Source organism: Cygnus olor, chromosome 3 (assembly GCF_009769625.2).
Source record: "Cygnus olor isolate bCygOlo1 chromosome 3, bCygOlo1.pri.v2, whole genome shotgun sequence".
Lineage (NCBI taxonomy): Eukaryota > Metazoa > Chordata > Aves > Anseriformes > Anatidae > Cygnus > Cygnus olor.
The window spans coordinates 22,051,182-22,077,800 of record NC_049171.1 but is presented as its reverse complement, the minus strand read 5'-3'; the positions used below and the strand labels follow the sequence as shown (position 1 = coordinate 22,077,800).

Sequence of the window (26,619 nt, the reverse complement as noted above, 5' to 3'; positions counted from 1 at the left end):
TTGCAGAACTAGAACCCCACTGCCAGGAATAAGGTTAGTTTTGAAGCAGCATATAGCACTAGTGAGCAGTCTTTCAAAAAGGCTCCAACAGTGATGAATACACATGTATAATTACAGGCCTACCATTTACTAAAGATCTAACTCTATTTCCATTTCAATAAGTAAATCAGACTTAATAAGACATAGAAGTTAGAATCTCTCATATTCATGCTACTCTGCTTTGCTGTAATTAAATTAAAGTATTAAAACACTTCAATTCATAATCTTTAGCACAATATTAATAGACAGCCAAAGCCTTGTTATTAATTTCATGCATTGGGGAATTATTCTGATGAGTGCAGATTGATTATCTCCATGAAAGAATGATGAATGTTAGAGACTGGAGAGATTGAGATGTTTGGTGATGCCTCAAAGATTTTGCTTGTAAATAAATGATGATAAAATCTACCAACATAGTTAAATATATATAATTTTCATATAATTCCTATACGTTCTCCCCTCCTTAAGATAATGTTATATTGACTTGAAAGTCAGGGAAGAGTCACACCACCTTAATTCTGCTCCCTGAAGCATATAAAGCACTCTATTTTTGTTGTGTGGTCCTGTATGACTTTTACTCTGAAGACAGACAAAACTCTTACTGCGACTGCAGTAGATGCAGACTCAGGATTTATATCCTGGATAAAGATTGTACAAGTTCCCTGTATACAACATGGAAAATTAACAAAATGGTGTCTTTTCCCCTGCAATAAGCATATTACAAGAAAATTGCAAGTAATATGTATTTATACATGTTGTATTGTGTGAGGAATGCTACAGAGTCTTATAACTGAATACAGTTTCACATCACAAAGGCAGGGGAAGAAAAGTTAGAATTATATTGATCAAACCAAGACCATAGTCTGATGCCATAACTCTATCTTTGACAGGTTAAAAGCTTTGTTCAGTTGCACCACTGCAATGAGATACTATAGTAATCAGTCTGCTTCTAGTATTAGTGTTATTTAAATGGTGAGTTTTAGTTTTAAATTTTCATTTCCCTTGATTGCTTTTATTTTTTTTTTCCTTTTATTTTTTATTCCTAAGCTTATAAATAAATTGCTCTACACACAATCTGAGAAAGTATGCCTGGAAAAATATTCTGTCACTTAGCTCATCATCCTAACGTAAACCAGAATATTTGTGCAATCTGTAAACCCAAATTTTTCTGAAACTAAGCCTAAATCTGTATGAAATATATATCTTTTCCACCGGCAACATATCAGGCAGGCATAATAATAAATGCATAATGTTTGGCATGAGATGACATTTTAGGACAGCACAGCCACCGATGTGTAGTGTTCTGGAGTGAAGGTATGGCAATGGGATCCTTGTGAACCCTGAGCCTCTGTGCATGTTCAATTTTTACCCGAATGGAGATGAGTTCAGAGAAGAGAAAATTTAAGCTCAGCAATACAAATGCTAGGAGGAATTCTTGGGTTCCTCACTATGGGACTGTCCTGTATTGATTTTAACTACTGTTTCAGGGAAATTAAGACATTCTGTAGTCATTTACAACACTCCAAACGTCAATTTCAATAGTTTCTGAAGGATAGAGTTGTGAAAGACATTAGGAAATTATGTCAGTAATCTCTCTTTGGTTAAAGGATAACCTGTGTTTGGTCAAATACCTAAGAAAGCTTTTATGGATGATTAACTATGAATGTACTGAAATAAATTGGTTGTGAGATTTCTTTTTTTCCAAAGTGCGGGAGATTTAACTCTACCTTTTCTGCTACAGTTCTTCTGTGTTACTAAAGCCCTTGCAGTACTTTGGAAACACCAACTGGAGGATTAGCAAGGACAATTCAGCATCCATGGAGTGAAGGGGTAAGGGGAGAGAAAGGTGATATTTTGATCTCTCTCTCTAATGCCTGATACACTAGAGATCATTTTACTTCAATAGGGCATAGCTGTACCAGCAGAGCTCCTAAAAATGATGCAGAAGAAAAATATTAGCAAAAAACCTCTTCCTGCTGGTATAGTTTATACTGGGCTTAAAGACTCTGTTCTATGAAAACAATTTTTTGTGCTGTGTTATCTTAGGATTTTGATATGAGAGTAAAGTCTGGGTGGCAGTTCTCCATTTGACCTGCGTAGTGAAATATCTCAGTAGAGGAATCTGTGGCATTTGGGAGCCTGTGATATCTTCTGTTTCCCTCTGCCACATCATGCCTGACCCCGTAAGTCACAGCTCCCCTCTGGGCTTGCGGGCTCTGCTCCTTCCTGTGCAAGTCTCCCTGCTCCCATCACACAGTGCAAAAAGCTGAGCTCTTGGGCTGCAGAGTCTTGGCCCTCTGTGTCTTCAGTAGCGGTGTGACAACCTGGAGCATTTTTCTTGTCATCACTTACATGCCAGCAATAGCCAAATACAATTTTCAGGGTGTAAAACTGAAATGCCAGTCAGCACCCTTGAGAAACACATATCTTTGCTGGAAGGCACCCTGCTGGTACAAATGATGAGATAGCTTACCCTGGGAACACTTCCAGCCATATATATGTTATATATATATATATTCTGATAAACACTGAGAACACAAATAACTGCCCACATGGACAACACTTGAACTTTACAGAGACTCCAAAATACGATTCATGGCAACTGACCAAATGAAAAAATACTGTCTGCAAAAAGAAAGTGTGAGAGGTTAGGTTATTTTTGTTGCAGTGATTATCTTCTCCTTTTCTAAGTCCTGATGAGTGAAGATCTTAAAACAACATTATGGGAGAAAAGCTACAGTGAAAGAAAAAAATCAATACAGCAATCAGACAGCTTTCTGTGATCTCAGGGCTATTGTGCTAACACAGAAAATGAAATTGTTTTCTAAAATGCAGCTCTGTTTTAACTCTTCCTTTGATTAAAACAAAATAGAAGTGGTAGCATAAAGACAGCCTTCTATGAGATGCAAAGCTATATTTGTTCTTCAGGTACAATTAATATACCCTGGCCGAAAAAAAAAAAAAAAAAAAAAAAAAAGATTCAGCATTAACAATGACAGTTTGAATGTGCAAACTTTTCTGTGAAGTGTCATGGGAACAGTAGTCCTGCTGGAAGATGGAGAAAACATACTTAGTTGCTTCTGGCTTCTGTATTTCTGAGTATTTTCTTCAGGGAACTGAGAAATGCTTAAATATGTCAAGTTACATTTCATGGTGGGATATCATTAAACTTGAGTTCTTATGGATACATACCTTCCAACCTACATAGTTTAAACAGAGGATACAAAATGTGTCAGAGACTCAACAGGAAAAAAAAAATCACACAGAAATTTAAAAATGCTCATTCCCTCGGTGAAAATAATTCTTTGATAACCTCCTTTTGCTTGATGTTAGTTATATTAAGCGAAGGGATACCATTTCAAAGGTAATGTAATTCGGAAATGATTTCAGGAGAATCTCTTGAAATGAATCACATAAGATGGAAAAGCAGAAGTCTGTGTGTCACTTTTTACAACCAGCTGAAGACAAGCATTTTATTTCATTTATGCTATACAGATCTATTCTATACTTCCTACTCTAACCTATTAGGGAGGCCAGATTATTCCCCCAAACATAGAAAATGAACCTATTTTGGTTAAGTTAAAAAGGGAATTGCAGAAGTCCATTTCAGTTGTATTTCAGTATCTATATGTCAGGGAATTGCCCTTTCTTTTTCTCTTATAGAGTCACTCTGCAAATGAGGAAACATAAAATACTGAAATTCCATTTTGTTTTCTCTGAAATGATTCTAGGTTAAAAGGGTCTCACTAACTGTGAATATTAATAAAAATTAGCAAAGTCCAATTTGTCTTAATGTCTTATCCTTCAAGTTCTTCTCTACAATTTTTGAAAACTTCCTAGCTATTGCAAAGTGTTTAAGGGTATTTCTGGAGTGCAAGTGTAGCTTTACATGGTGGAAGGGAGGGTCATTCTGCACCCAGGAATTGGTAGTCAATTAAAATCAGTTCCTCCAACTTTTCCTAACATAACACGTAGACAGCTTCATATTCTAGAGAATAACAGCACTAACTCCCTACCTGTGTCTGTGAGTGAGGAAGACACGAGAACATTTCCACTGCTAATTTCAGGTGGTTGCAAATTTGTTTATGGCTGTGCATGAGGAAGAGCTTGCAAAGAAAGGAGATAGCATATGATCACGAGCACTGATATCCCCACGTCAGTACCAGGCAACACTGAAAGCTCGTGCTTTGGGATATTTAACGATGGCAGAGAAATGTCAGCATTTAGCAGTGCAAAGATTTGGGGAATACGAAAATAAGATGTATATGGTAAAAATAAGCATTAAAAATAACCACTATGAAATAACATTTGGGAATCCTAACACAAGCTAAGCAAAGCAAAATATTTTATTATTTGTACTTAAACAGCACCTAGGAGGGTATTAAAGTCTTCATGTTATCAATGCAAAGAGAGAACTCTCAACTCATATCTGCCATAATGAAAATGATGACAAAAAGCTAAACTCTGGAAAGCACTGGAGGCTAAAGGAAGAAAAACAGCCTTATGTTCTCTGCCACGCCAAAAGCTATCTTGTTAATGGCAGACTTGTGCACAATCTAGTGCAGAAATATGACTGTAAAATGAAAATGATGAGGTAAAAATACAGAAGTTCCTTCTTCTGAAAAGGTCAGTGCAAGAAATAGAAATTGGCCTTTTAGTGACCATGCAGGCCTGGCCCAAGACCTGGGGGTAGATCATAAACAAGAACTCATTGAGGGGGAAAGAAGACAATTGGGAAAGAATATTCAGAGGTGATGCGTGAGAGTTGTGAGAGTGTAGGAAAAGATGCTAGTAAGAAAACTTAATATGAACTAATTTGTGATCTGAGAAAATCTGGACTGAGACAATAATTCAGATTGGCAGGGATTGAAATATTTATAAAACTAAGACCGGAGAACAAGGATAATTGACCTCAGAGGGAATCACAGGGAGCTGGCTACTGAGTGCTAGGACCACTTTGATGTATTACTATCATTAGTGCTGGCTTGGATCTTGTTCCAAAATAGTCTACATTATTTTTCACTTTTTCCCATCACTTCTTTCAAGGTGTCCACAGGAATTGAGAGAATAATAATGATTCTTGACAAAATTATAATAAGAAAATGCTGCTGAACTATGTGGGATTGTAGCTGCAGAAGTACTTTAACTACTGCTCTTGCTTATTCCTTCCTGTTCTTCTAACGGCCCCTTTATGATAGTCTCAAGTGTCTATAAAGGAATGAAAACATGTTTAAAATGCCTGTTCAAAATAGGAGGCAGATTCTCAGGATTCAGAAAAATGGCAAACAAAATAACTTCACAAAAGACCACTTTGTGTGCTATGGCAAAGGATCAAGCACTAGAGCCACAGAAGTGAGTGGGAAGAATGTGCCAGAGCTGGTGCTACAGATGGAGCTATTGCTCCACTCAAGCTGTATCTAACGCCAGGCTTTGATCCTGCACTTGGCTCTATGCAGTTGGCTCCTCAACTGCTTCCATAAAACCTTACTCTGGCAAAGACCAACTTGCACAGTTAGTAGCAGGACAGGGGGCCTATATCTAATGGTTCTGTAGAGTGTCTTTGGTACTGCAAGATGAGTAAGGAAAAACAACACACCATCAATTTATCCTAACAGTTTTCAGCAAACATCTGTAAGAAAAGATACCAAAATGTTCTTACTTTCCTCAGAAAGATCATTTTCTTCTGCCTCTCTTTCCATTTCTTTACACCATCCTTCCATTCTCTTAGTTTCAGTATGCAGCAACTTCATAAACCAAGATCCGTCCCGTCGACAAGGAGACATTCGACCAGTCTCTACTGTCTCAATGGCTGGCTCCAGCCAGGGTTCTGGCGGTGGAAGGTTTGAGGTGTCAACGGGGGTCCTGTAATCTTCTCTGTAACTGAACAGTCCCTGTGTCCGTACAGTTCTCACTGCGCTGTATTGGGTGGGGGTGCTGGGCTCTGAGTGCTGCTGGAACGACGAGCCAAACTGAAGTCCCTTGTCCTCCATGGTGATGTGTCCTGGAAAGCCCTCCAGCTCCAGGTCAGCCTGGACAGCTGCTGTTACACTGTTTGAGCGCTTAAATCTTCCATGTCTTGATAAAGAAGGAGGAAAGGAAAGGTATTAAGTCATATAAAGGCATATATGTTCATACTAGGCACAGAATAATATTTCAATGGATGGATTTTGGTTTTCTCCTTATATTTTACGCTAAATATTTTTTCTTTGTGCATATTCCACTAAAATAAGACAGTGAATAACAGCAGAGAGGAAAACCAAAAAGCATAGTGGCATCATTGATCTCAGCAAAGATACAAAAGAAAATCATTTAAATTATCTCTGGAAGCAAATATTGATTTATTCTCGTACTACAAAATACCATGTATCATTACTAAATGAACTGGAAATAACTAGCAGAACTGCAGGGTTGCATCTCCTGGTGGAAGACTGCTAAATATATGTATAAAAAATCCAAATATTAATGATCATAATTAGATAAAATGTGAAAATCTGCTAAGTTAGGACTGTTAAGAATTCTTTGAAAAAAAAGAAAAATAGCATCAGGTTTAAGAGTCTTTTTTTTTTTTTTTTACTAGCCTCATAGGATGACCGTTAAATGTTGATTTTCTATTGTAACATGCCAAGAATAATGACATTTTAGAAAAGATTTATGTTATAAAGTCAGATAGACGCTTAAAGATTATTTGTGAAATCTTTTCACATCTAGGTCTATTGTTTCAAATTACTTCTAGTCAATGTTGGTAAAAGGCAATTAGCAGACAGATACTGTCTGACAGCTGCCGTGAAATGAGATAATGGTCCCAGTCCGGTACTTAACAGGCAGTGCCTGCCAGGGATAACCAACCAGTGGGTTAGTGCATTGGCCATCAGTTTTACAAAACTAGGTAAAAATTGAACGAGCATAGAAGCTGATTCCAGCTTAGGATAAAGATACCATGCTAGCTAACCACTGTACCTCCCTAGGAGGCCTGGGAAGGCCTGAACCAGTACGAGATGTCCTATCAAACAAAGAATACCCCAATATACATCTCTTTGTATTTGTTCTGCAAATAATGAAAGGATATTAATACACTAATTTAAATCTTTCAGTTCCTTCATTACAATTAAAGCTGTAAAGTTAACTGAATGTTAAGCAACTGCTAAGTATTCTCTACAAATTTTACCAAATGACCAGCATGCATATAAGAAATTTGCTTTATGAATTATTTAGGGACAGAAGTTGCCAGATGTTTGTTATTAACACTGTTTATAAATGCACTTTGTTTTATGAAAGCCTACAGATTTTTGTATGTGCTTGAATTACCGTTTTTCATCTTCTACTTGTATTCCAACAGAGTGGTATTCCCGTAGGCCTCTGCTCTCAGTATCCGAATCGGTTGCTGTTTCCACCTAATTCAACAGAAAAGATACATCCACAGAGTGAGCACTGACAACTCAGCATTACCTGCACTTACTCAGAATAAATTATATATTTCCTCTCTTACTGCTACAAAACACCCAGCAATAAATACATAACTTAAATAAGTATTCAGCCTGTTAACATTGGTTTGGTGCTGTGTTTTCTAAAGCTCTGCACAACTACTTGTTTCACTGTGCAGTTCCCTATTTCAGACCTAAGCAGATGCAATTACTCAGGTCAGTGGAAGCAGGGAGTAAGCAGGGTGGCCTGGAAGAGCTATTGTTAGAACAAGGAATGCACAAGATTGTCCCTTTTTAAATTATTATAAAAAAAATATCTCATTATAGTCCATGATTTACAAAATAAAATAAAAACTCAAGTAGCCCCATAAACTTGCAAGTAATAAAAAGAAATACTGCAATGAAATTTTATCGACAGCCGTGTTGACAAATATAAAGCCATTTAAATGACGTGACGGATACATCAGAATGCCATATCTCACCTTTTTTAATAACATGGTCCCCAAAATGCTACATCAAGCAATTTATGCACCTTTTAATAGGATTCCCACCTGAAATACACTCACCAAAATACATACATTTTTCTTCATAACAGTACAGTTTTCTTCATAACTGAGACCACATCGTTACTGCAAATTTCTGTGGGATTTTATATAACACTCCCCACCACCACACCGCCCCCAAGTCTTTGACACAGACATAATGAGTGCCGCAGTATGCAAATTGTATTGAATCAAAGGAGTCAGGAAAAAAAAAAAGAAAGAATTGAACAGACTTTTCCTTTTGAATGATACTTTCTCTGCTAAATTAAATATATATATATATATATATTATCAGCAACCAGTTTTTCCACATGCACAATTCATGGGTGCAGTAAAAGACTATATCCTATAGTGAAAATAAGATAACTTTTCGTCTTGCAGTAGTGACAGGCACCCCTGGGCCTTTTTAGCTGCTTATTAGCTGCACAGTCTGAATCCCACTAGGTTTCTGGAAGCATGCAGGGAGAAGGTGGAAGGAGGGTGAAATGTGAGATGTGGACTCTACATCTTGAAGAAGCCAGTTGCTGATAACTTCTCTTTCAATCTTCAAGTGGTATTTCCACGTAAATTCACACTGAAGGGAATTCCAGTCAGTAATCAGTGTGCATTCATATTTACCTGGGTGTGGGTGATGGTGACTTTTACAAAAACAGCTAATGCAGAAAGCCTCTAGTAAATGTTACAGTAGGTTTGAACTGTACAGTGTAGCATCAGGCACAGGTTTGCAAAAAGCTCTGCATATCAGTGTGGTAAGTAACAAGGAAATATTTTCCAGCAATTCCATCTATTCTGCATGAGTTCTAGAGAAAGCACACTCTGTTGACTGTTCCCACCTCAGGAACTGCATGGAAGTTGGCTACATTCACTTGCACAGTGACAGAACTGTTTTTTTTTTTGTTTGTTTTTTTGTAAGTTATCAGTCTTGGTAGCAGTCTCCAAGATTTGGCGTTGTCTGTATAAAAAGAAAGGTCCCTCTTGACACTGGCAGTGAAAAATAGACTCAACCACAGAGGTAGGTCGTTTGTGGAAAAAAAAAAAAAAAGACAAGATTCCTCAGGGCTCACATCATGGCTTAATATGGAGGGACAGGACACTACTTGTCTGGCCAAAGTCAGACAAAAGTAAGAGGATAGCGGCCTGCATCAAAAGATATTTTGGGGTTTCTCTGTCTTCAGAAAAGGAGCTTAAATGATCGGCAGAAAGAACATCAAAAATGCATTTCGAAGGATCTTCTGATTAGATGCATATAAATGTCTGTACCAAAGCTAGTGACCTAGACTGACGTTATGGTCAATAGTGAGACACTGACAATGTATTAGATACTAGGTCCATTCCTCCCCTTTGACTGCAATGGAAACATCTAGGGTGTTACCTTAGATGTAAATACTATATATCTCTATTATAGATATACTGTTAATTGAAATTAATGCCATGTCTGGCATGTGGGTCAGTGGCAGAAATTCAAAAAAACACAGAGATCCTAGTTAAACAGATAGATAATGGGAAAAGGATGTGGATGGTCCATGACTAAATGAAGAGAAGCCAAAACAAGGAAACCATCTATGTGAGAAATTACAAAAAAGGCAAAAATTTGACAGAAAGCTTGAAAAAAAAAGAAAAAAAAAAAGAAAGAAAAGTTGCTGGATGCATCCTCCTGTGGGATGTGTCCCATTCTTGTGCCAAATATGAATTAGATTGTGGTTTGACAGTGCCCTCAACAGGAACTGCAGATTTCTCTAGTCTCAGGTGCTTGGGAGTACACACACAGCCTGAATACAAAAAGTAGCTAGAAAATAGAAAGTAATTATAATAAATTTTCAAAAGTATTTGCCTACTGGTAGAAATACTTAGCAACTTAATACAATTTCAATTTGTAAAATAACTGGAACAATTTCATGCTTATTTTTTTTTTCTTATTTATTCAGAAAGAGCACTATAAGCTGGCTTAGCTTGATCAGGTATTTCTAGTAGCTTTACTGCTGCTAGCCCTCTTCAGCTTTCTGAAGCATGATAGATATTGTTAATTTTAGTCATTTATCATTATTTATAAATTTCTGCTATGGAACTAGATATCTGTATTTCAGTAAATTCTGTGAATGCCCTTCTGCGGAACTACGGTAGAGGTATTTATTACCTGAAGATCAAGTTCTGGTCTGACATTATGGAAATAATTTTGGTTTAAAGTATATTTAATGTTAAGTTTATAAAAGAACATAAGAAACTAACTTGATTTAGATTAGGCAGGTTAGATTGTCGGATTAATGGTCAGAGTTGGTAATGTTTATGTTAGAGAAGTACATTTTATTCAGAAATCATCTAGGCATAAACCTGGACATATACAGTATTTGAACTGGTCAAATCAATGCTGAATTTCTGAAAGGAAAAGGGTACTTGAGAAAGAAAACATCTATAGTTAAAACATCTATTTTAAAAAGAGTTTCTTTATTAAAGCCTATTTTATGTAAGCATCTCTGTCAATAGGAGAGCTGAGAAAACTTTTGAAAGACACTAAAGGAAGAAAGGGCTGAAATGTGCTTCAGTTCTCACTGTGCAAGCCTGAATGGACTTTTCTTCATTTTTTAAGCCTGGAATTTCACTAGCAGAGTAGTTGTTATTATATGTCAAATGAATAACACATCAGGTTACACCAATGAACAGTCACACAGTCAGAGTGGCTGAAGTTGGAAGGGACCTCTGGAGATCAACTGGTTCCACCCCCCTCCTTAAGCCGGCTCACCTACGGCACATTGCACAGGATCATATCTTGACGGCTTTTGAACATCTCCAGAGAAGGAGACTCCACAACCTCTCTGGGTAACGTGTTGCAGTACTCTCTCACACTCACCATAAAGAAGTTTTTCCTCATATCCAGTTGGAACTTCCTGTGCTTCAGTTTGTGTTGGTTGACTCTTATCCCATTGCTGGGCAACACTGAAGAGTCCTTCCCCACCCTCTTGGCACCCTCCCTTAGATACTTGTATACATTGATAATATTCCTCTCTCACTGTTCTCTTCTCTGAGCTAAACAAGCCCAGATCTCTCAGCCTCTCCTCATATGAGAGATGCTCCAGTCCCCTGATCACCTTTGTAGCCCTCCTCTGGAGTCGCTTCAGGAGCCCCAGGTCTCTCTTGTACTGGGGAGCCCAGAACTGGACACAACACTCCAGGTGTGGCCTCATGAGGGCTGGGAAGAGGGGGAGGATCACCTCCCTGGATCTGCTGGCAATACTCTTCCTAACGCACCACAGGATACCATTGGCTTTCTTGGCCACAAGGGCACATTGCTGACTCATGGTCAACCTGCTGTCCACCAGGACTCCCAAGTCTTTCTCTGCAGAGCTGTTTTCCAGCAGGTCAGCTCCCAGCCTGTACTGCTGCATGGGGTTACTCCTCCCTAGGTGCAGGACCCTGCACTTGGCTTTGTTGAACTTCATGAGGTTCCTCTCAGCCCAACTCTCCAGCCTGTCGACGTCCCTCTGAATGGCAACACAAACTTCTGATGTGTCAACCACTCCTCCCAGTTTTGTAACTTCAGCAAACTTGCTGAGGGTGCACTCCATCCCTTCATCCAGGTCACTGATGAGTAAGTTGAACAGTATTGGACCCTGTACTGACCCTTGCGAGACACCGCCATCTACAGGCCTCCAACTAAACTCTGTGCTGCTGATAACAACCCTTTGAGCTCTGCCTTCCAGCCAGTTCTCAATACACTTCATGCCCACTCATCTAACCCAGACTTCCTGAGCTTACCTGAGGATGTAGTGGGAGACAGTGTCAAAAGCCTTGCTGAAATCAAGAAGACAACAGCCAACAGTCTCTCCTCATCTACTCAGCTAGTCATCCCATCATAGAAGGCTATCATATTAGTTAAGCATGATTTCTCCTTGGGGAATCCATGCTGACTACTCCCAATCACCTTTTCTTCCACATGCTTAGAGATGACATCCAGGATGAGCTCTTCCATCACCTTTCCAGACATGGAGTGAGGCTGACTGGCCTGTAGATTACTGTAGTTCTCCTTCTTTCCCTTTTTGAAGACTGGGGTGACATGGGCTTTCTTCCAGTCCTCAGATACCTCTCCTGTTCTCCATGACCTGTCAAAGATGATGGACAGTGGCCTGGATATAACATTTACCAGCTCCCTCAGCACTCGTGGGTGCATCCCATCAGGGCCCATGGATATGTGAGTGTCATATTTGCCTAAATGATCTCTAACCCAATTCTCCTCAAGAAAGGGAAAGTTTTCCTTCCTCCAGAGTTTCTCTCGTCTCCAGGGCCTGGGATTCCTGAGGGCTGGCCTTAGTAGTAAAGGCTGAATCAAAGAAGGCATTCAGTAACTCTGCTGTCTCTGTATCCTACGTCACCAGGGTACCCACCTCATTCAAGCAGCAGGCCCACAGGCCCTTTTGCTACTGATGTATTTGGAGAAGCCATTCTTGTTGTCCTTGACATCCCTTGGGAGGGATGGGTCCAAATGGGTCTTAGCTTTCCTTGTTGCATTACTGTATACTCCGACAATATCCCTATGTTCCTTCCAAGTGGCCTGTCTCCTTTTACATATTCCATATACTTCCTTCTTCTGTTTGAGTTTTGCTAGGAGTTCCTTGTTCATCCATCTCTTTGCTTGACTAATGGTGATGCACTTGAGTTTGGAGGAAGTGATGCTTGAATATTAACCAGGTCTCTTGGACCCCCCTGCCTTTTAGGGCCCTAACCCATGAAATCTCTCCAAGAATGTCCCTGAAAAGGCCAAAGTTTGCTCTCCTGAAGTCTATAGTTGTAATCCTATTCATTGCCCTGCTTTCTCTATGCAAGATTCTGAACTCCAGCATCTCATGGTCAGTGCAGGGGCAACGCTCACATCTCCAACCAGTCCTTCTTTGTTAGTACAAGGTCCAGCAGCACACCTCTCTTCACTGGCTCCTCCACCACCTGTGTCAAAAAGTTACCATCAGTGCCCTGCAGGAACCTCTCGGACTGTTTGTACCTAGCTGTGTTGTCTTTCTGGCAGATATCAGGGTAGTTGAAGTCCTCTATGAGAACTAGGGCTGGTGATCATGAGGTGACTTCCATCTGTCTATAGAAGGCCTCACCAACTTCTTCGTCCTGATCAGGTTGACCTGTAGCAAACACTCATAAGAGTATCATCCATGTTAGCCTGCCCTTTTCTCTTTACCCATACGCTCATAAACTCTCTAGCACTGTCTTTTGTAGTGTAGTCTAGGTGGAGATAACACTTTAAATGAAGAGTTTAGTGTGAGACTATGGTCATTTTCCCATTTTTCTGATGGGAAAGATGGTAAAAGTACACCACAGCAAAAATTCAGGTATGCTTCTAGAACTGAATGGATCAAGAATCTGGGAGCCAGAAGTGGGCCAAGAATCTAAGCCGACTTATTGCAAGGAGGCCTTAATTTTGCTCATTGGGTCTAATCCACTGCATCAGAAATCTGTAGGAATGGACTGGAAACTGTCCTGAAATTATGGCCCAAGGCTCATCCTGTAGGAACAGCAGCAAAACTCATTTAATAGTTTCAAAGGATTCAGTGACCACATTTTTTGCAATGGTATCAACTGGTGTGATGATGTGAGAAAACACTTATGTGTACAAAATATGGTAAATCATTTTCCTTTTGTCTATTTTTGCCTTTTTTTTTTTTTTCTGTTAAAGACTGACATTTTCCTACCTGGCAGTCTTGTGCCTTCCGTTCCTTCTAAAGCACTGCACCTCCTTCACAGGGGGATGCCCTCAGGATGACCATTTCTGCATACCATGCTCCTTAGACCTATTGAATGAGTCTTGCGGGATGAGGTGGGCGACAGAGCACTGGAAATGGAAGTAGTCTAAGGAAGGTCAGTAGTATCATACCTGCGGGGCTAAGGTACAGCTAGTAACAGACTGTAGAGGTCAATAGACAAAGAAAAAATTGGCTTCCACAAGGATGTCTCAGTGGCTCATACATAATGCTGTTGGAAACATGATGGTCCAAAGATGTAAACAAGAAAACGTCCATATGGAGAAGATCAGTTTGGCCAACTGATATTGTCAGAACAAAGCAGGCAGACTGGCAACATACACTTTTCTTCCGTTTTGCATATCAAAAGCATATCTGTTTTTGCCAGCTACATTGGTTTAGTAACATATAGCATGTCTTCTTTTGAACTCTTCTTCTGATGTGTGGAAGCCAATTTCCCTTTTATATTTGGAATGGGCTGGTGTCTTTCCATTGATGTAACATGTCCAGGAAAAGTCCTTTTCATTTACCTGTTTTTAAGTGCTTTCTTATTTGTATTTCACTTAGAAGTATATCCTGAATAATTTGCCGAAAATATGTAACTGTCACTTGGAATTACAAGAATAGTGGAAGTAATATACTCTAAAATTTTATTCAAAACAAAATTATCAGGAAAGTGATGGTCCAGGTACCAAAACAGAAATGGCATTGGATACCTATAAATATAAATACTTACCGAATTATCCTTCCCTCCAGTTTGCCAAGAGTGACACTGACTAAATGACCTGACAATTGCTTTCATATTTTAATGCTTTCATTTCATTTCTGTGCTTTGTAACAGCAGGAGAATGCCAAACATTTTTTGTGTGTGTGTGTGTGTGCAATCTAGTACTGCAAATATTGTAACAATCAAAACAAAAAATCTAGAAAAAGGAAGCAAATGCCAATGCAAGTAAAAATGGGAAATAAAAATATTCACTCACAAAGAAACAAATGAATAAATAAATTGCATTTCTGAGTGACAGATAGTAAAAAGACCGCTGCTAGAACACAGCAGGAAACTCTTTAAGTTAAATCAGATTGGCCAAGCTAGGTTCGAATGAACAGAGTAGAAAAAGTCATATGTTTGGTTTGATTGTGTGGCTCCTGAAACTTAAAGAGGCCTTAATAGATCTATTGTTAGTATCCATGACTCATTGTTTTGTATTCTAAAAGCCTTGCATGCATCGCATGTATTCTAAAAGCCTTAATATTTGAAAATTGGGCCAAGATCTCAGCAAAGCAAAATATTGTGACAAATTATATGTCTATCTGGTTAACAGGGACTCTCACAAAGAAGAGGAAACAACAAAATCATCAGAAACTGACCAAAAGCAGAAGAATGGGAGTACATCTAAACTATCAGATTATCTTCCTCTCCTCTTGCAAACAAAGAACTAAAACTTCTTTAAAATGCGGTCCTTTATGCTTTGAAAAATGTTTTATGGGCTAATAGTATGTCATTCACAGTAGGTGTATTGATGCATTTTGTTATAACTTCTGTCTTAATTGTTTTACCTTTCACAAAGACCAAATACTCCTCTCCACTGGTTTTGCTATCAACACATGGAGCATACAACACTGTAAAACCTCTGTGACCAGTCACTACTGAATGATCTAGCTCAAAATTTGAAAGCTAAGTAACAGATACTGGCACTGACTCAGTAATAAATGACCCACGAGTAAATTATATTTACACCAAATTATTTGAATAAGTGCACGTCAGTATTGCACATAACTTACTTGTTACAATCAATCTTGGTTTGTCTATAGACACTCATTCTAGTAAAGGAAGTACACACTGACTAAACTATTTCCACAAATTCTTGGTAAGCTTTCCTAGCTGGCAATTTTTAGCTGTGTGAAAGCAATCCTTACTTTTGTGTTAAAGTATTATTCTGCTCTTAAACATGAGCACTGCAACATAGCTTTGCAGTGTCCTAAAAATTACAGCCTAAGTAAGCTTCAATACATACTGTCTCTGAGGGAAGTTCAAAGTTAATATATGCAGCGCATAAGGAAACAGATTTTAACCTGGTATCTTTTGCTTTTCTCTCATAAGCATCAGTAATAAGAGTCCTTCAGGCCACATTATCTCTCCCCATGCAACTTCACTGCCCTCAATGGGTTTTCACTGCTGTAGTCGATGTGTTCTATAATTAGAATTTAATAAACAATCTCTCTGATGATGCACAGAAAGGAAAATAATTCACCTTCCCTCTCTTGCATAGGCTTCTCAGTGGTAACGAGAAAAAAAAAAAGAAAAAAGAAAATACTACATTTGATACTAGATCAAGTAAATCCAATTGTGAATGCATAAAACCATTCTTAGGTAAAGAGATCTCACTTGTATGCAGTGATTTCAAAGCAGGAAAAATACTTCAAATAAAACTACAGTACTAACTTCTGCTGCTTTAATTAACTAAAAGAAAGCTTTCATCAGCCAAAAAGCATATACTCTTTCAAAATGTTTTTTTTAGAAACACACGAATTATACCCACACTTGCATGCTGATGATTTTTTGTCTTACCACAAGGCACAATTTTGCTACTCTAGTACTTCCCAGTAGAGCATCTGGACAGGTCAAATACCTTTCATGGAATGGTTAAGTGCTAATTACACAATACATCATACAACAGGTTGAAAACTTCCACAGATCTTTTAAGAAAGTGCTTTGTGCTAAAAATTCTTGCCAGAGTTTAGAAATGGGGTTTGTGTCAAGCTTATATGAGATAGTAACAACAGAGTGATGCACACAGCAGTGATTACTCGTAACTTTTTTGGTTCCACAATGCTATGTGGCAAATTGTTCCGAACCAATAAATGTTATTGTTATGCAAGGCAACTTTCTGGGTCTTCCCCACTTAGAAAGTCTCATTATGTTAAATGGCATTTAACAAAATGAGCAACAGTAATTTGTGAAAAGAGTGAAAAATTAGACGTCTTTAAAATAACCATAGCTTTGTTTTAACTACTACTCCAACTGCTAAACTCCTTAACATTAAAGGAGGCTGAAAGGCAGCCACTGGCTGGGAACTCTGCTAACGGGCTAAGCCTGTGAATTGTCACTCATATATATATATATATATATATATATATATATATATATATGTATGTATATATATATATAAGGGTCTTTAAACTTAAGACCAAAGACCTTAACTTCAAAGGTCAAGTTTTAGCCTCTGTACCATGGATGCACTACCAAAATTTTCGTTGACTTCTACAGGCCAAGGACTTCACACACTTGTCTCCCAGAGCAGCAGTCTGAACAGGATTTTAAGAAAACCTCAAAGATTTTATGCTTACCTCTAAAAGATTGGATCATTTATGATTTAAAGACCAGTGAAATCAATAGGAATAATTCTTTTGATTGCTATGTGTACACTGCAGTAGAGCACTGGCAAGGACGATACAACCTAAACAGTACAAAGAAAATGAAGATACTCATCTTGGTAAGTATGCTGTGTGGGTGTACAATGCTTTGCCTTAATGGTACATTCCAGTTTGAGGCTGCAGAATTTCTTGAACCGAGTTTTTAACATAACGTGATAATTATGTATATATAATATACATGATAATTATATATATATTCAAAGATCACCTTATGACACAAAAAATTAAGCTGGCAAGTTGTTGCAAGTTATCATTCCTCCTGAATACAGCTTTAGATTTAGAACAATTTATTCAATGAAGATCCTGGAGAGAAAAAAAAAACACCACAACCCTAAATACTTTGAAGATCGATCTCCTGATGATAAATGAAGATGACAGAGTCCATTCTCTATGCTACAATTAGTACTCATCTCCAAAAATATCATCATGAATCAGTCTCCATACTTACAACATTTGTTCCCATATCATCTACTTCCAGGATTTCTCATCATTTGGAGAAGTCCTGATGTCTTTTAAATAGAGAAGAAACAAAGGACTACATATTTTGAAATACTTGAAATAAACAAGAAACTAATTTCTTGACATGTTTTCTTGTATATTTTACAATCCAAATGCTTTTAATTTGAAATGGTTTATAGCTAGAGCTGTTTTTGAATGTTAGTCATTAGCATATATACAAGGATATGCTAAAGAGCAAAGAAAAATCCCTGAAAAAGTATATCAGTAATAACCTTGCTCTAGACTTACTGGTTACTCTAGAAAATCTCCACCCTCCATTTTAATTCAAATACTTTGATAAGCCTTCAGCTGTCATGAAAGAAGACAGATATAAAGATTAGTGTTACTGGTATCACCAGAGTTTAATTATTTATTATATATATATTCTTAAAAATACCAACCATATTTTTAATCCCAGAATCAGTATTTTGCAATTTGCTTGAATATGTTAATTGACAGTTTTTTTTTTTTTTCATATTCCTGCTGATGTGTCTGAAAATATTCCTCTTGATTTAAATATGGGTGTTAAAAAAAAAAAATCAAACCTAAGACCAACAGCTATTTTTTGTACTTTTTTGGGGGGGAAGCTTTGTTTCTGAAGCTTTTTTTGTGTGTGCAAAATTCTCAGCTAGATAGGGCTAACATACCATGAGTTGGGTTACCACGGCTGTGCTGTTCTCTGTCCTTGTAAACCGGATGCTACTGATAATTTACAGAAAATCCAATGCTCCCTTAGAGAGTTGGGCTCCCTTTGCATGTGCATACCAATCCTATGGCACATACATACTGTGCTAGGACTTTTATAAAGGACATTTGTTAACAATATGCACAGTACACAAATCATGTATCCCAAAGACATGGCAGCCCTAGGCTGTGTCCGTAGCAGTTCTACACTCAGAGGCAGCACTGGTCATTCTCTATCTTTGTGCCTCTCTGCTACTGTATGAAGCTTTGTGGGCAAACATTCTCACACCAATATGTTAAAGGAATGAAACATCAAAAAAATGCACAAATTAACCATCCTGATAGCAAAATAATTAATGCAAATTAATGCAAATTAAATGCATTACCCTAGCATGGCATGCTAATGAGAAAACAAGTCATTTAGTCAATCAAAGAAATATGCAAATAAAAAACATCCTTTTCTGAGGTGCTTTGATGCAGAAGTCTAAAAGAAAAGAAATACCTCTGCTGTATTTTTGGGATACTAGTTACTGTTTATGTAGTTTGCAATAAGGGTATACTAACCTGTGTTTTTATTCCATACAAACTAGGCAACAAAAATATGACAAAATGTATTTTCTGCTTAGACATGCTGCAGAAAGGTATTTTTCACACTAATGTGAAGCTTGAAACTCACTGCAGGAAAAACAAAACAAAACAAACAAACAAACAAACAAAAAAAACACAAAAAAATGAACAGCCCTAAAATACACTACCAGGATACTGTGCTAAGAGTAATTTCTCAATTTTAACCTTATTTAATGTCAAATGTTGCAACTAGGGAGCTAGTACTTCTCATAAGATAACAGCACATCCTTCTATGACATGCTGTTGCAAACGTTTGCCATTTTCAGTGTGTGCACCTGAGGACCAGCATTATGGGCCAGGCATCAGATGATGGGTTGATACAGAAGATCCTCTGCCTCCGTGGAAATTATTGCACAGATGTTTTTGCAGATTAGAAACACTTATTCTTAAACACACCAAAAAACAAGAAGGGTCAGAACCCAGTGAGAAGTGGATGTCATCACCTGCAGTATGAAACAGGATCAAGTGATGTAATCAAAGTTTCAGAATTAATTGTTGAAATACCAGGACAGACTGAAGCAAGACACTCTTAATGTTAAATATTGCTGCTGTGCACAGCTGCTGTAAAGAAGAGATAAGAACAACACTAGATACAATTCCTTTCTGAAGAGTAAGTTTCAGGTCAGAGGCTAAAAGGTACCAAAAATAACTTGCTGCTCTTTTGAACTTTTCACCTTTATCCACTAAGCCCCTTCTCTGAACGATATAGGATACTCTAATTACTTTTTAAAACATCTTAATAGTAGCCATCTGCATATTTTACCATTGCTGTAATTTTTAAATTGCATTCTGCTCTTCTGTATGTAAAGAAGCAGAAGCCAACACTTTTTATGATGAGAAATGGACAAGCAGCTTGCTGACAGAGGCTAGGTATTCCTGTTAGTCTAACATGTTGAGGAACAGCAACATTATACTACAGAGTGATGTTCAATCAGTAGCTGTGACATGCTTAAGCCACATATTTTTCTCTGACTGAATCTTGAAATTAATGGAAACAGAATACTCACTTTTTAAGAAAATAATAATAACTTTTATGCACTTACTTCCTTGTAGATGAACAGTCACTCACTGGGCTTAGTTGCATGGGCCCAGTGAGAGAACAGATCACGCTATCAAGATCTATGCTGCCATCTCTACTATATCTGTAGCTATGCCATAATACATAGCATTTCCGCTATCACTGATTTGGCAAAAGTAGAGATTTTTAAGCACAAAAGCGAACCCCATGATGTAAAGGGGGATATTCACATATATAAAATTAAATACGTGTTTAAGTAAAAGTAGAACAGAAATGTAAATTTCCATCCACATCCTGTGTTTCAACAGAATGAACTTTCTGAGAGTTCAACTTTCTGATTTTTATTACTACTTGGTATTTCCTAGGTATTTAAACAAGTTATTACTACTACCTATCTAGTGCCTCCCATTCAATGAAGGAAATATCATGCAAAATCTGCATTGGGAACCATTTCATTCCCTTGACACAACACAATGTTGCTGAACTTTCTGTAGTCTGACAGACATTTTGCAAGATGTGATTACATGGTGGGCAAATGGGTGAATACTCAAAGGCTGTCCTTGTTGATGTTATTTCATTACTAGCTATACTGTAGCTATATCACTAAGTTTCTTTCCTTTCCTTGGTACCTTCTCCCCAGCAGAACACCTGTTACTAAAAGCAGGGTGGTGATGTTCTTTTTAGGTAGAATAATTGTTGAGGATCCATCAGCACCACACATTTTCCAAGGTCAAAAGAGAAAGATAATGGAAAAAATACAGTGAAGCATTTTAGAGCAGGCATAATTCTATAAAAAGGACTGAATTCATGGAGGGAAGGAGATGAACATGCTGTTCACCTGTAGCTCTGCAGTATAATTTTCATATCAAGTGCTAATGACAGGTAACCTCCCTAGAGATTTATTCATTCATTTTCTTCCAGGTACAGCATATTAGCGGAAGACTTCCCCGCACAGCCACGTCGCCATGATGTGAATTACAATTAACGCCAGGCAGCCAGGGGTTGTTTGTTAGATTATTAGAGCCAGCGAAGCTGAATGACTCATTCTATGCTATTTGCAGAAAGAAGGCAAGCAATTCATCACAAAACAGATGCTAATGATAGGCTACCTGGATCCCTATAGAGGAACGCCGGCTCTTGAGAAACTCCTCTGCTTTTGTGACGAGGATGGCCTTGTCACTGGTTCGTATGGAGGCGCCCTCCGACGCATGGCGCTGCGCAGCTGCAGTCTCCAAGGCAAGATTCATGGCCTTGTTACTGTCCAAACTGTCTGTGGAGTTGTACATCCCTCGCCCATCCTGAGGCCACGGGGAAATCCTCTGAGTCCGGCTGTCATGGTACGCATCCTGGGTGGATTCTGTGCTGCTCTGGGCCGTGACTGAGATCAGTGGCTTGGACGTGGTACGCGGGGGTACCGGTGGTGGTGTTTTTTTGTAACTTGTATAAGTTACAGCTATGGAAAGAATTAAAAATAAAAAAAGAGAGAAATTGAGATTAGTCTGGTGGAAAACTCACAACATTTTCACCTTAACGTTAAGGTTATGCTACTTGAAAATGAAGACGGTAAAACATAGCGTTCCTTGTGAACCTCGCCGTTAGTTCAGAGCATCTCTCAGAGTCAGACGGGTATCCATAGCAACATTTTATTTCATCCAGGAAGCAAGGGGTGGAAATGGGAGTCCCATATTATGGTGAAGATGAAAGGGAGTTAGTGAGGATTTGTGTGTGTGTGTCTAAGCCTCGAGACTAGGGCCAGGTAGGTACATGCTGGAGCTGCTGAGGTGGTTTCTGCATGGGGTAAAGCTGATAAGAGAAATAAAGGGATTTTTTTTTTCTTCTCTTGTATTAATCTGAACTGTAGGCTTGGTATCAATGCAGTGTATTAAAGAAAGTAATGTCAATATACTGGAACAGAACAGAAACTTCTACTTCATGCCACACTTTAACCTCTAGAAGTACTTCCAGGTGGACCGATTACTTACATAAGAAGCCTCTGTTTTAAAAATATACAATATATTTAACACAAGAAATTTCAGGCATGCAATATTTTATTATATGAAAAGCTACTAGATACATGTATAGCAACAACAAAAATAATAAATAATACCAAAACCAGTGACATTTTATCTGTTGTCCTGTAGTAAGCCTTAAACCTTAGAACATACGTTGAAGAGTTATATACTTAAATGCAGATAATATGGAAATACAGATATAAAAATGGGTCTGAAACACTAGGAGAACTGGATACACATGAGCAGTAGTAAGAATTTTAGTCTGATGAGCAGAAAATGTCTGAGGCTGCTTTGATGTGGATCCTGTCTTGCAGAAAAAGGGTCAATAAAACATGCAAGAAAACTCTACAGGATGCAGGATTCTGCCAGTACTGTGTCCTTATAAAATTTTTGAGATTTCATAGAGATAGGTAATTAGTGATTAATATCACACAGTTCAGTTATCTAATTGCTTAAGCCCTCTATACTATTCTTGTACTAATATAAGCATTTCTGTTGTGGAAGTGTTTTTTCCCCCAACAACATATACTCATATAATTCGTAAAGTTATTGACTGATACAAAAGTGCATTGTCATATAGCTTTCTACATTCCTGTACAGGAAAATCAAACCCAAATCATATCCCATATAATTACAGAAACATAAAGAAAATTATTATATTTTCTTGTATCAAAAATCCTGAAATAGCATATTATATACATGCAGAGATCAGGATAAAGAATGACTTTACATAAAGGTTTGCTTTTTGCAGGTGTTTTTAAATGTATTGGACATTACAAGGGTGACTCTGGTAACCTTGGAATTGGGGTTACTTAAGTCCAACAGAGATCCTGCAGATGTTCCTCTTCTCATTATACAGACATGACGTGATAAGCAATGCAGTCACAAGGAACACCTTTCCACTTGTGCTTTTTAATATCAGTCTATGTTGCAGCTCTCTGGAGGGAAGAGACAGGTTTAGGAATTTGCTAATACTTGGGACCACTGAGCCTGATTGACTAGGCCAGCATAATAGAAAAGTGAGCCTAGAGAAAGCTGTTCTTAAATTTTGATTCTTGATAATCATAAATTAAGCAGTGTTCATAAATAAAAGAGAGTGAGGCAGAACTAGGAAGTGAAAACCTTCATTTGACACACATTTTGAATTACTACTGATGTAGCTCAATTCTGGTAGAGATTTAAACAGAGTCTTGCTCTGAGCTAAATTGCTCTAACAGAGGGAAACACGTGAAAGCATGCTCTTCAAATTCAGGGACTGTGTGCATTTCTGAAGTGCAGTTTTGTTGTCCTATCACAAATCTTATCTCCTGTCAGTTTTGTAACCAGCAGTTAAGAAGAAAGAAAAACCCAATATTTTTCAACTGCTTTAGGGAATACAGAAAGCTCATGAAAGAAGGGAGAGACTGTAATACTTGGAAGTTATGACAGTGTCTTAGGAGCTTAAGCAATGTCTTTAAGTAATGTTTCCATTAAAGGAGTTGCCACAATACTGTTCCCTCACTTCCCCCTACAAATGTAGATGCAAGTGATCAAAATGCTGGGAAACATTAGAAATAGAGAAAATGGGAAAAAATAGAGTCAGTGAAATCCAGATATGAAAGCTACTTTTATCTATAGCATGAGACAGGTTATCACCGTTATAACTAATTTACTGTTTTTACCAACTATCTTCACCCAGTGAATAATGAAACATATGGTGAATGTGATAATGAAACACCACAAGCAAGTGTATCCCTGCTACTCTGGTAGCAGATCACTTTTCTAGCTAATTAACATCAGTGTTAAAAATGTTAAAATTGTGTGGCAACCCTTCATAGCTACTTCATTTTCATTCACATTTTTAAAAAAATTGATTCTCCATGTGGAAAAACCAAAACAGCAAAACAGTAACTTGCTCTTTTTTTTTTTCTCCCTAGGATTGAACATCGAATTTTGGAAATTCCCGATTTTTTTTCAGTGGGGTGATACATCTTAGAGTCACTAAATATTGCTGTTACCGTGGGATTCTGGCAAGCATTTGATCATGAACACTAAAAAGGAATTAGATTAAAACAAGCAAACAAAAAAGCCACACGCATATTCGACAAGGAGAAGTAAACAGTAGAAAGACTGAAAGTCCATGAGAAACTGTATGCATATTCACAGTGAAATATGGCAGAAAGAAATCCAGTTAATTTCTAAGCTACAATCACAGAGATCAAATGTAGAGCAGGGAATAACAAATCCATCTCTGCACAGTTAATGAGTTCATAGATGGACCAACAGTTTCAGAGCCACAGAAATCTGGGACTAATTGGAGACTAACAAAATCAGGTAAGAGGATGGAGGCGTGAATTTACAAGACAAATCTTGCCACCAAATTCTATTTGCTTTAATCACTCAAGCTGTTCCAGCGAAGTAAATAGGCTAACTTAAATGAATAATGTGACTGAGACTGGTCTTAGATAATCTTGGCATGTGTTACTGACTTAAGAGATAACTGTAATAAATTAAGAATATGCTACAGGAGGAAAGTAACCATCAAACCCATATTTTTATTGTTCATTCTTGGTCTTAGGTCTCTAATAATAAGTGTTGACTTAAGATCCAAAGCATGAAATTTTATGTCATTTTCAAACATTTTTGTAATTAATTGTTACGTCAGTGAATGTTCCTGTTATCAGAAGTAATGTGTGTTTGTATCAGCTCTAATTCTTGTCCCCAGTGGACATAAGTACCATGGGAAGTCCATATATTGGAAGAAACATTTCTTTTTCCTAATAGGAAAGGAACTTCCTCTTCATTTCTCATCCCCTTCTTATGCTGGTGGAGAGAAGCTCCTGTCAGCTTTGCATGATTTGCTACTATGCAAATTTTATTGGTCTTAGTGGTTACTAGTTCAAAGTAAGCATATAAAACATCCTCAGTGTTGCTTCATGTCTTCCCCATGTTTTGGTCCATCAGCCTACAAACTCCAGAGCTGTGGTGGGTTTTGTAAACCCAGCACTGAGGGTTGGCCAAGGGCAATGCCCATGGCCTTACAGGGAGTCGGGGCAGAAAACTGAACTGGGATAAATGGAGATGGAGCATCCTAGTCTTAAGTCAGGGTGTCAGGGGACAAGCAGGGTGTCAGAGCCAGCACAACAACTGCAGAGGAAATACAGCACAAGGATGGGGACATGCAAAAGCAGAGCATCAGGAGGGCAGAGCTGCCTCGGTACAACTTCAGACTGATTTAAGTTGTGGACATCAGCATAAGTAGAGGCATGGTTCATATTTTGACATACAAAACATAAATCCTGGATAATCTTTTTTTTTTTTTTTTTTTTTTTTACAGGGCTCACAGAACATGACCTGAGATTTCTGTTTATTTTATTACTATTTTCTGAGGAGTTTTGGTGTGCACATGCTGGGCACTCCTGATATTTCACCAATCCTGCTGCCGAAGAATGAGGCTCAAGCAAAGCAAAAGCAATGCCATTCTGTCACACTGTTAATCAATTTGTAAAATCTGCAGCTGCTCTGAAATGCAAAGAGAAAAAGAGTAGACAGCATGAGAGGAAAATATATCTTTTTAATGTTTAAACTGAACACAGAAGGAATTATGAAAAAGAAATTGAATCTTTCCTTCCTTTTGTATTCAAAGGCAATTTTAATATAGAAAGCTGATTTTTTTTTTGGTCTTTTTTAATAAAGCAGGAAAAATTATTTTTGGAAATCAAAGGAGACAGTCTGTCTCCATCTGTTAGCTAATAATAATAATAAAAAAGATAAAAAATGTCAAAAAACATTCTTCTAATTCTAACTGCATGGCTATTTCCGACTTCCATTTCAATCAAAGCATTAACTGTTCAGGCACTTGCACTTCAGTATAAATATGTGCAATCAGCTCCACTGGATCTTCCTTTAGGAAAGAACATTTGAAGACAGATGGAGAGAAAACAAAATGGTTCTGTGCTGCTTCATGGTGGGCTAGACTAAATGATGATGAAAACCATGTATAAATTGTTTAGGTAGCATGGCAGCATAATGTGCATTAATTTGGCTCTCAGGCAGGAAAAGGTGTAACACATCAATTTGTTCTCGTAAGGATCATTGCCTTTATGCAAAGAGGGCAGTGCCCATTTATGTCGGCTCCAGTTATCTTCTCCCAGCACGCGAGTTATGCTTGATACCTTAACAGCCAGATGACCACTTCCCCCCTCACATACACAAGATTCCCTGTCAGTGCTGAATCTGGCACAGCAATGGCTACAAGTGACATACTCTGTAAAGCACATTAATCTCTTTTATGTTCTTTGTGATACCAGCTGGGAAGCATCGGTCAGAAGCAGAGAATCAGGTATTATGGAAACAGCAGTAACCAAGAAAACAAACACAGCACTGGAGAACTAACGGTTTGGACATATACAGTAGAACTGCAAGGAAAGTTTCCCAATAGTTCTTAATTAACTGGAAGTTTTGTTATTTACTTCATATACCTGGAGCAGAATATCCCTTTTAATCTGCACTGCATTTGACTAAACTTGCTTAAGGTTGCTGTTGCTACTGTAGAAATAGCTGTAGAAATCAGTCAGTTACGCTGCCCGTATTTCAGTGCAAACACAGCTTGTACTAGAAATAAAATGA

The 26,619-nt window shown here is 38.0% G+C and overlaps 1 protein-coding gene across 4 annotated transcripts in view; it reads right to left on the bottom strand.

The window, feature by feature from the left end:
• The window catches only part of DLGAP2 (DLG associated protein 2), a 462,298-nt gene that overhangs the window by 12,990 nt on the left and 422,689 nt on the right, over positions 1 to 26,619 (bottom strand). For all 4 annotated transcript variants that reach the window (XM_040552625.1, XM_040552624.1, XM_040552626.1 and 1 more), the window contains 3 exons: positions 21,109 to 21,452; positions 7,345 to 7,430; positions 5,699 to 6,114 (listed from right to left, as the gene is read on the bottom strand). In XM_040552625.1, the coding sequence (XP_040408559.1) occupies positions 5,699 to 6,114; positions 7,345 to 7,430; positions 21,109 to 21,452 (846 nt within the window). The remainder of the gene's footprint in view (positions 1 to 5,698; positions 6,115 to 7,344; positions 7,431 to 21,108; positions 21,453 to 26,619) is intronic.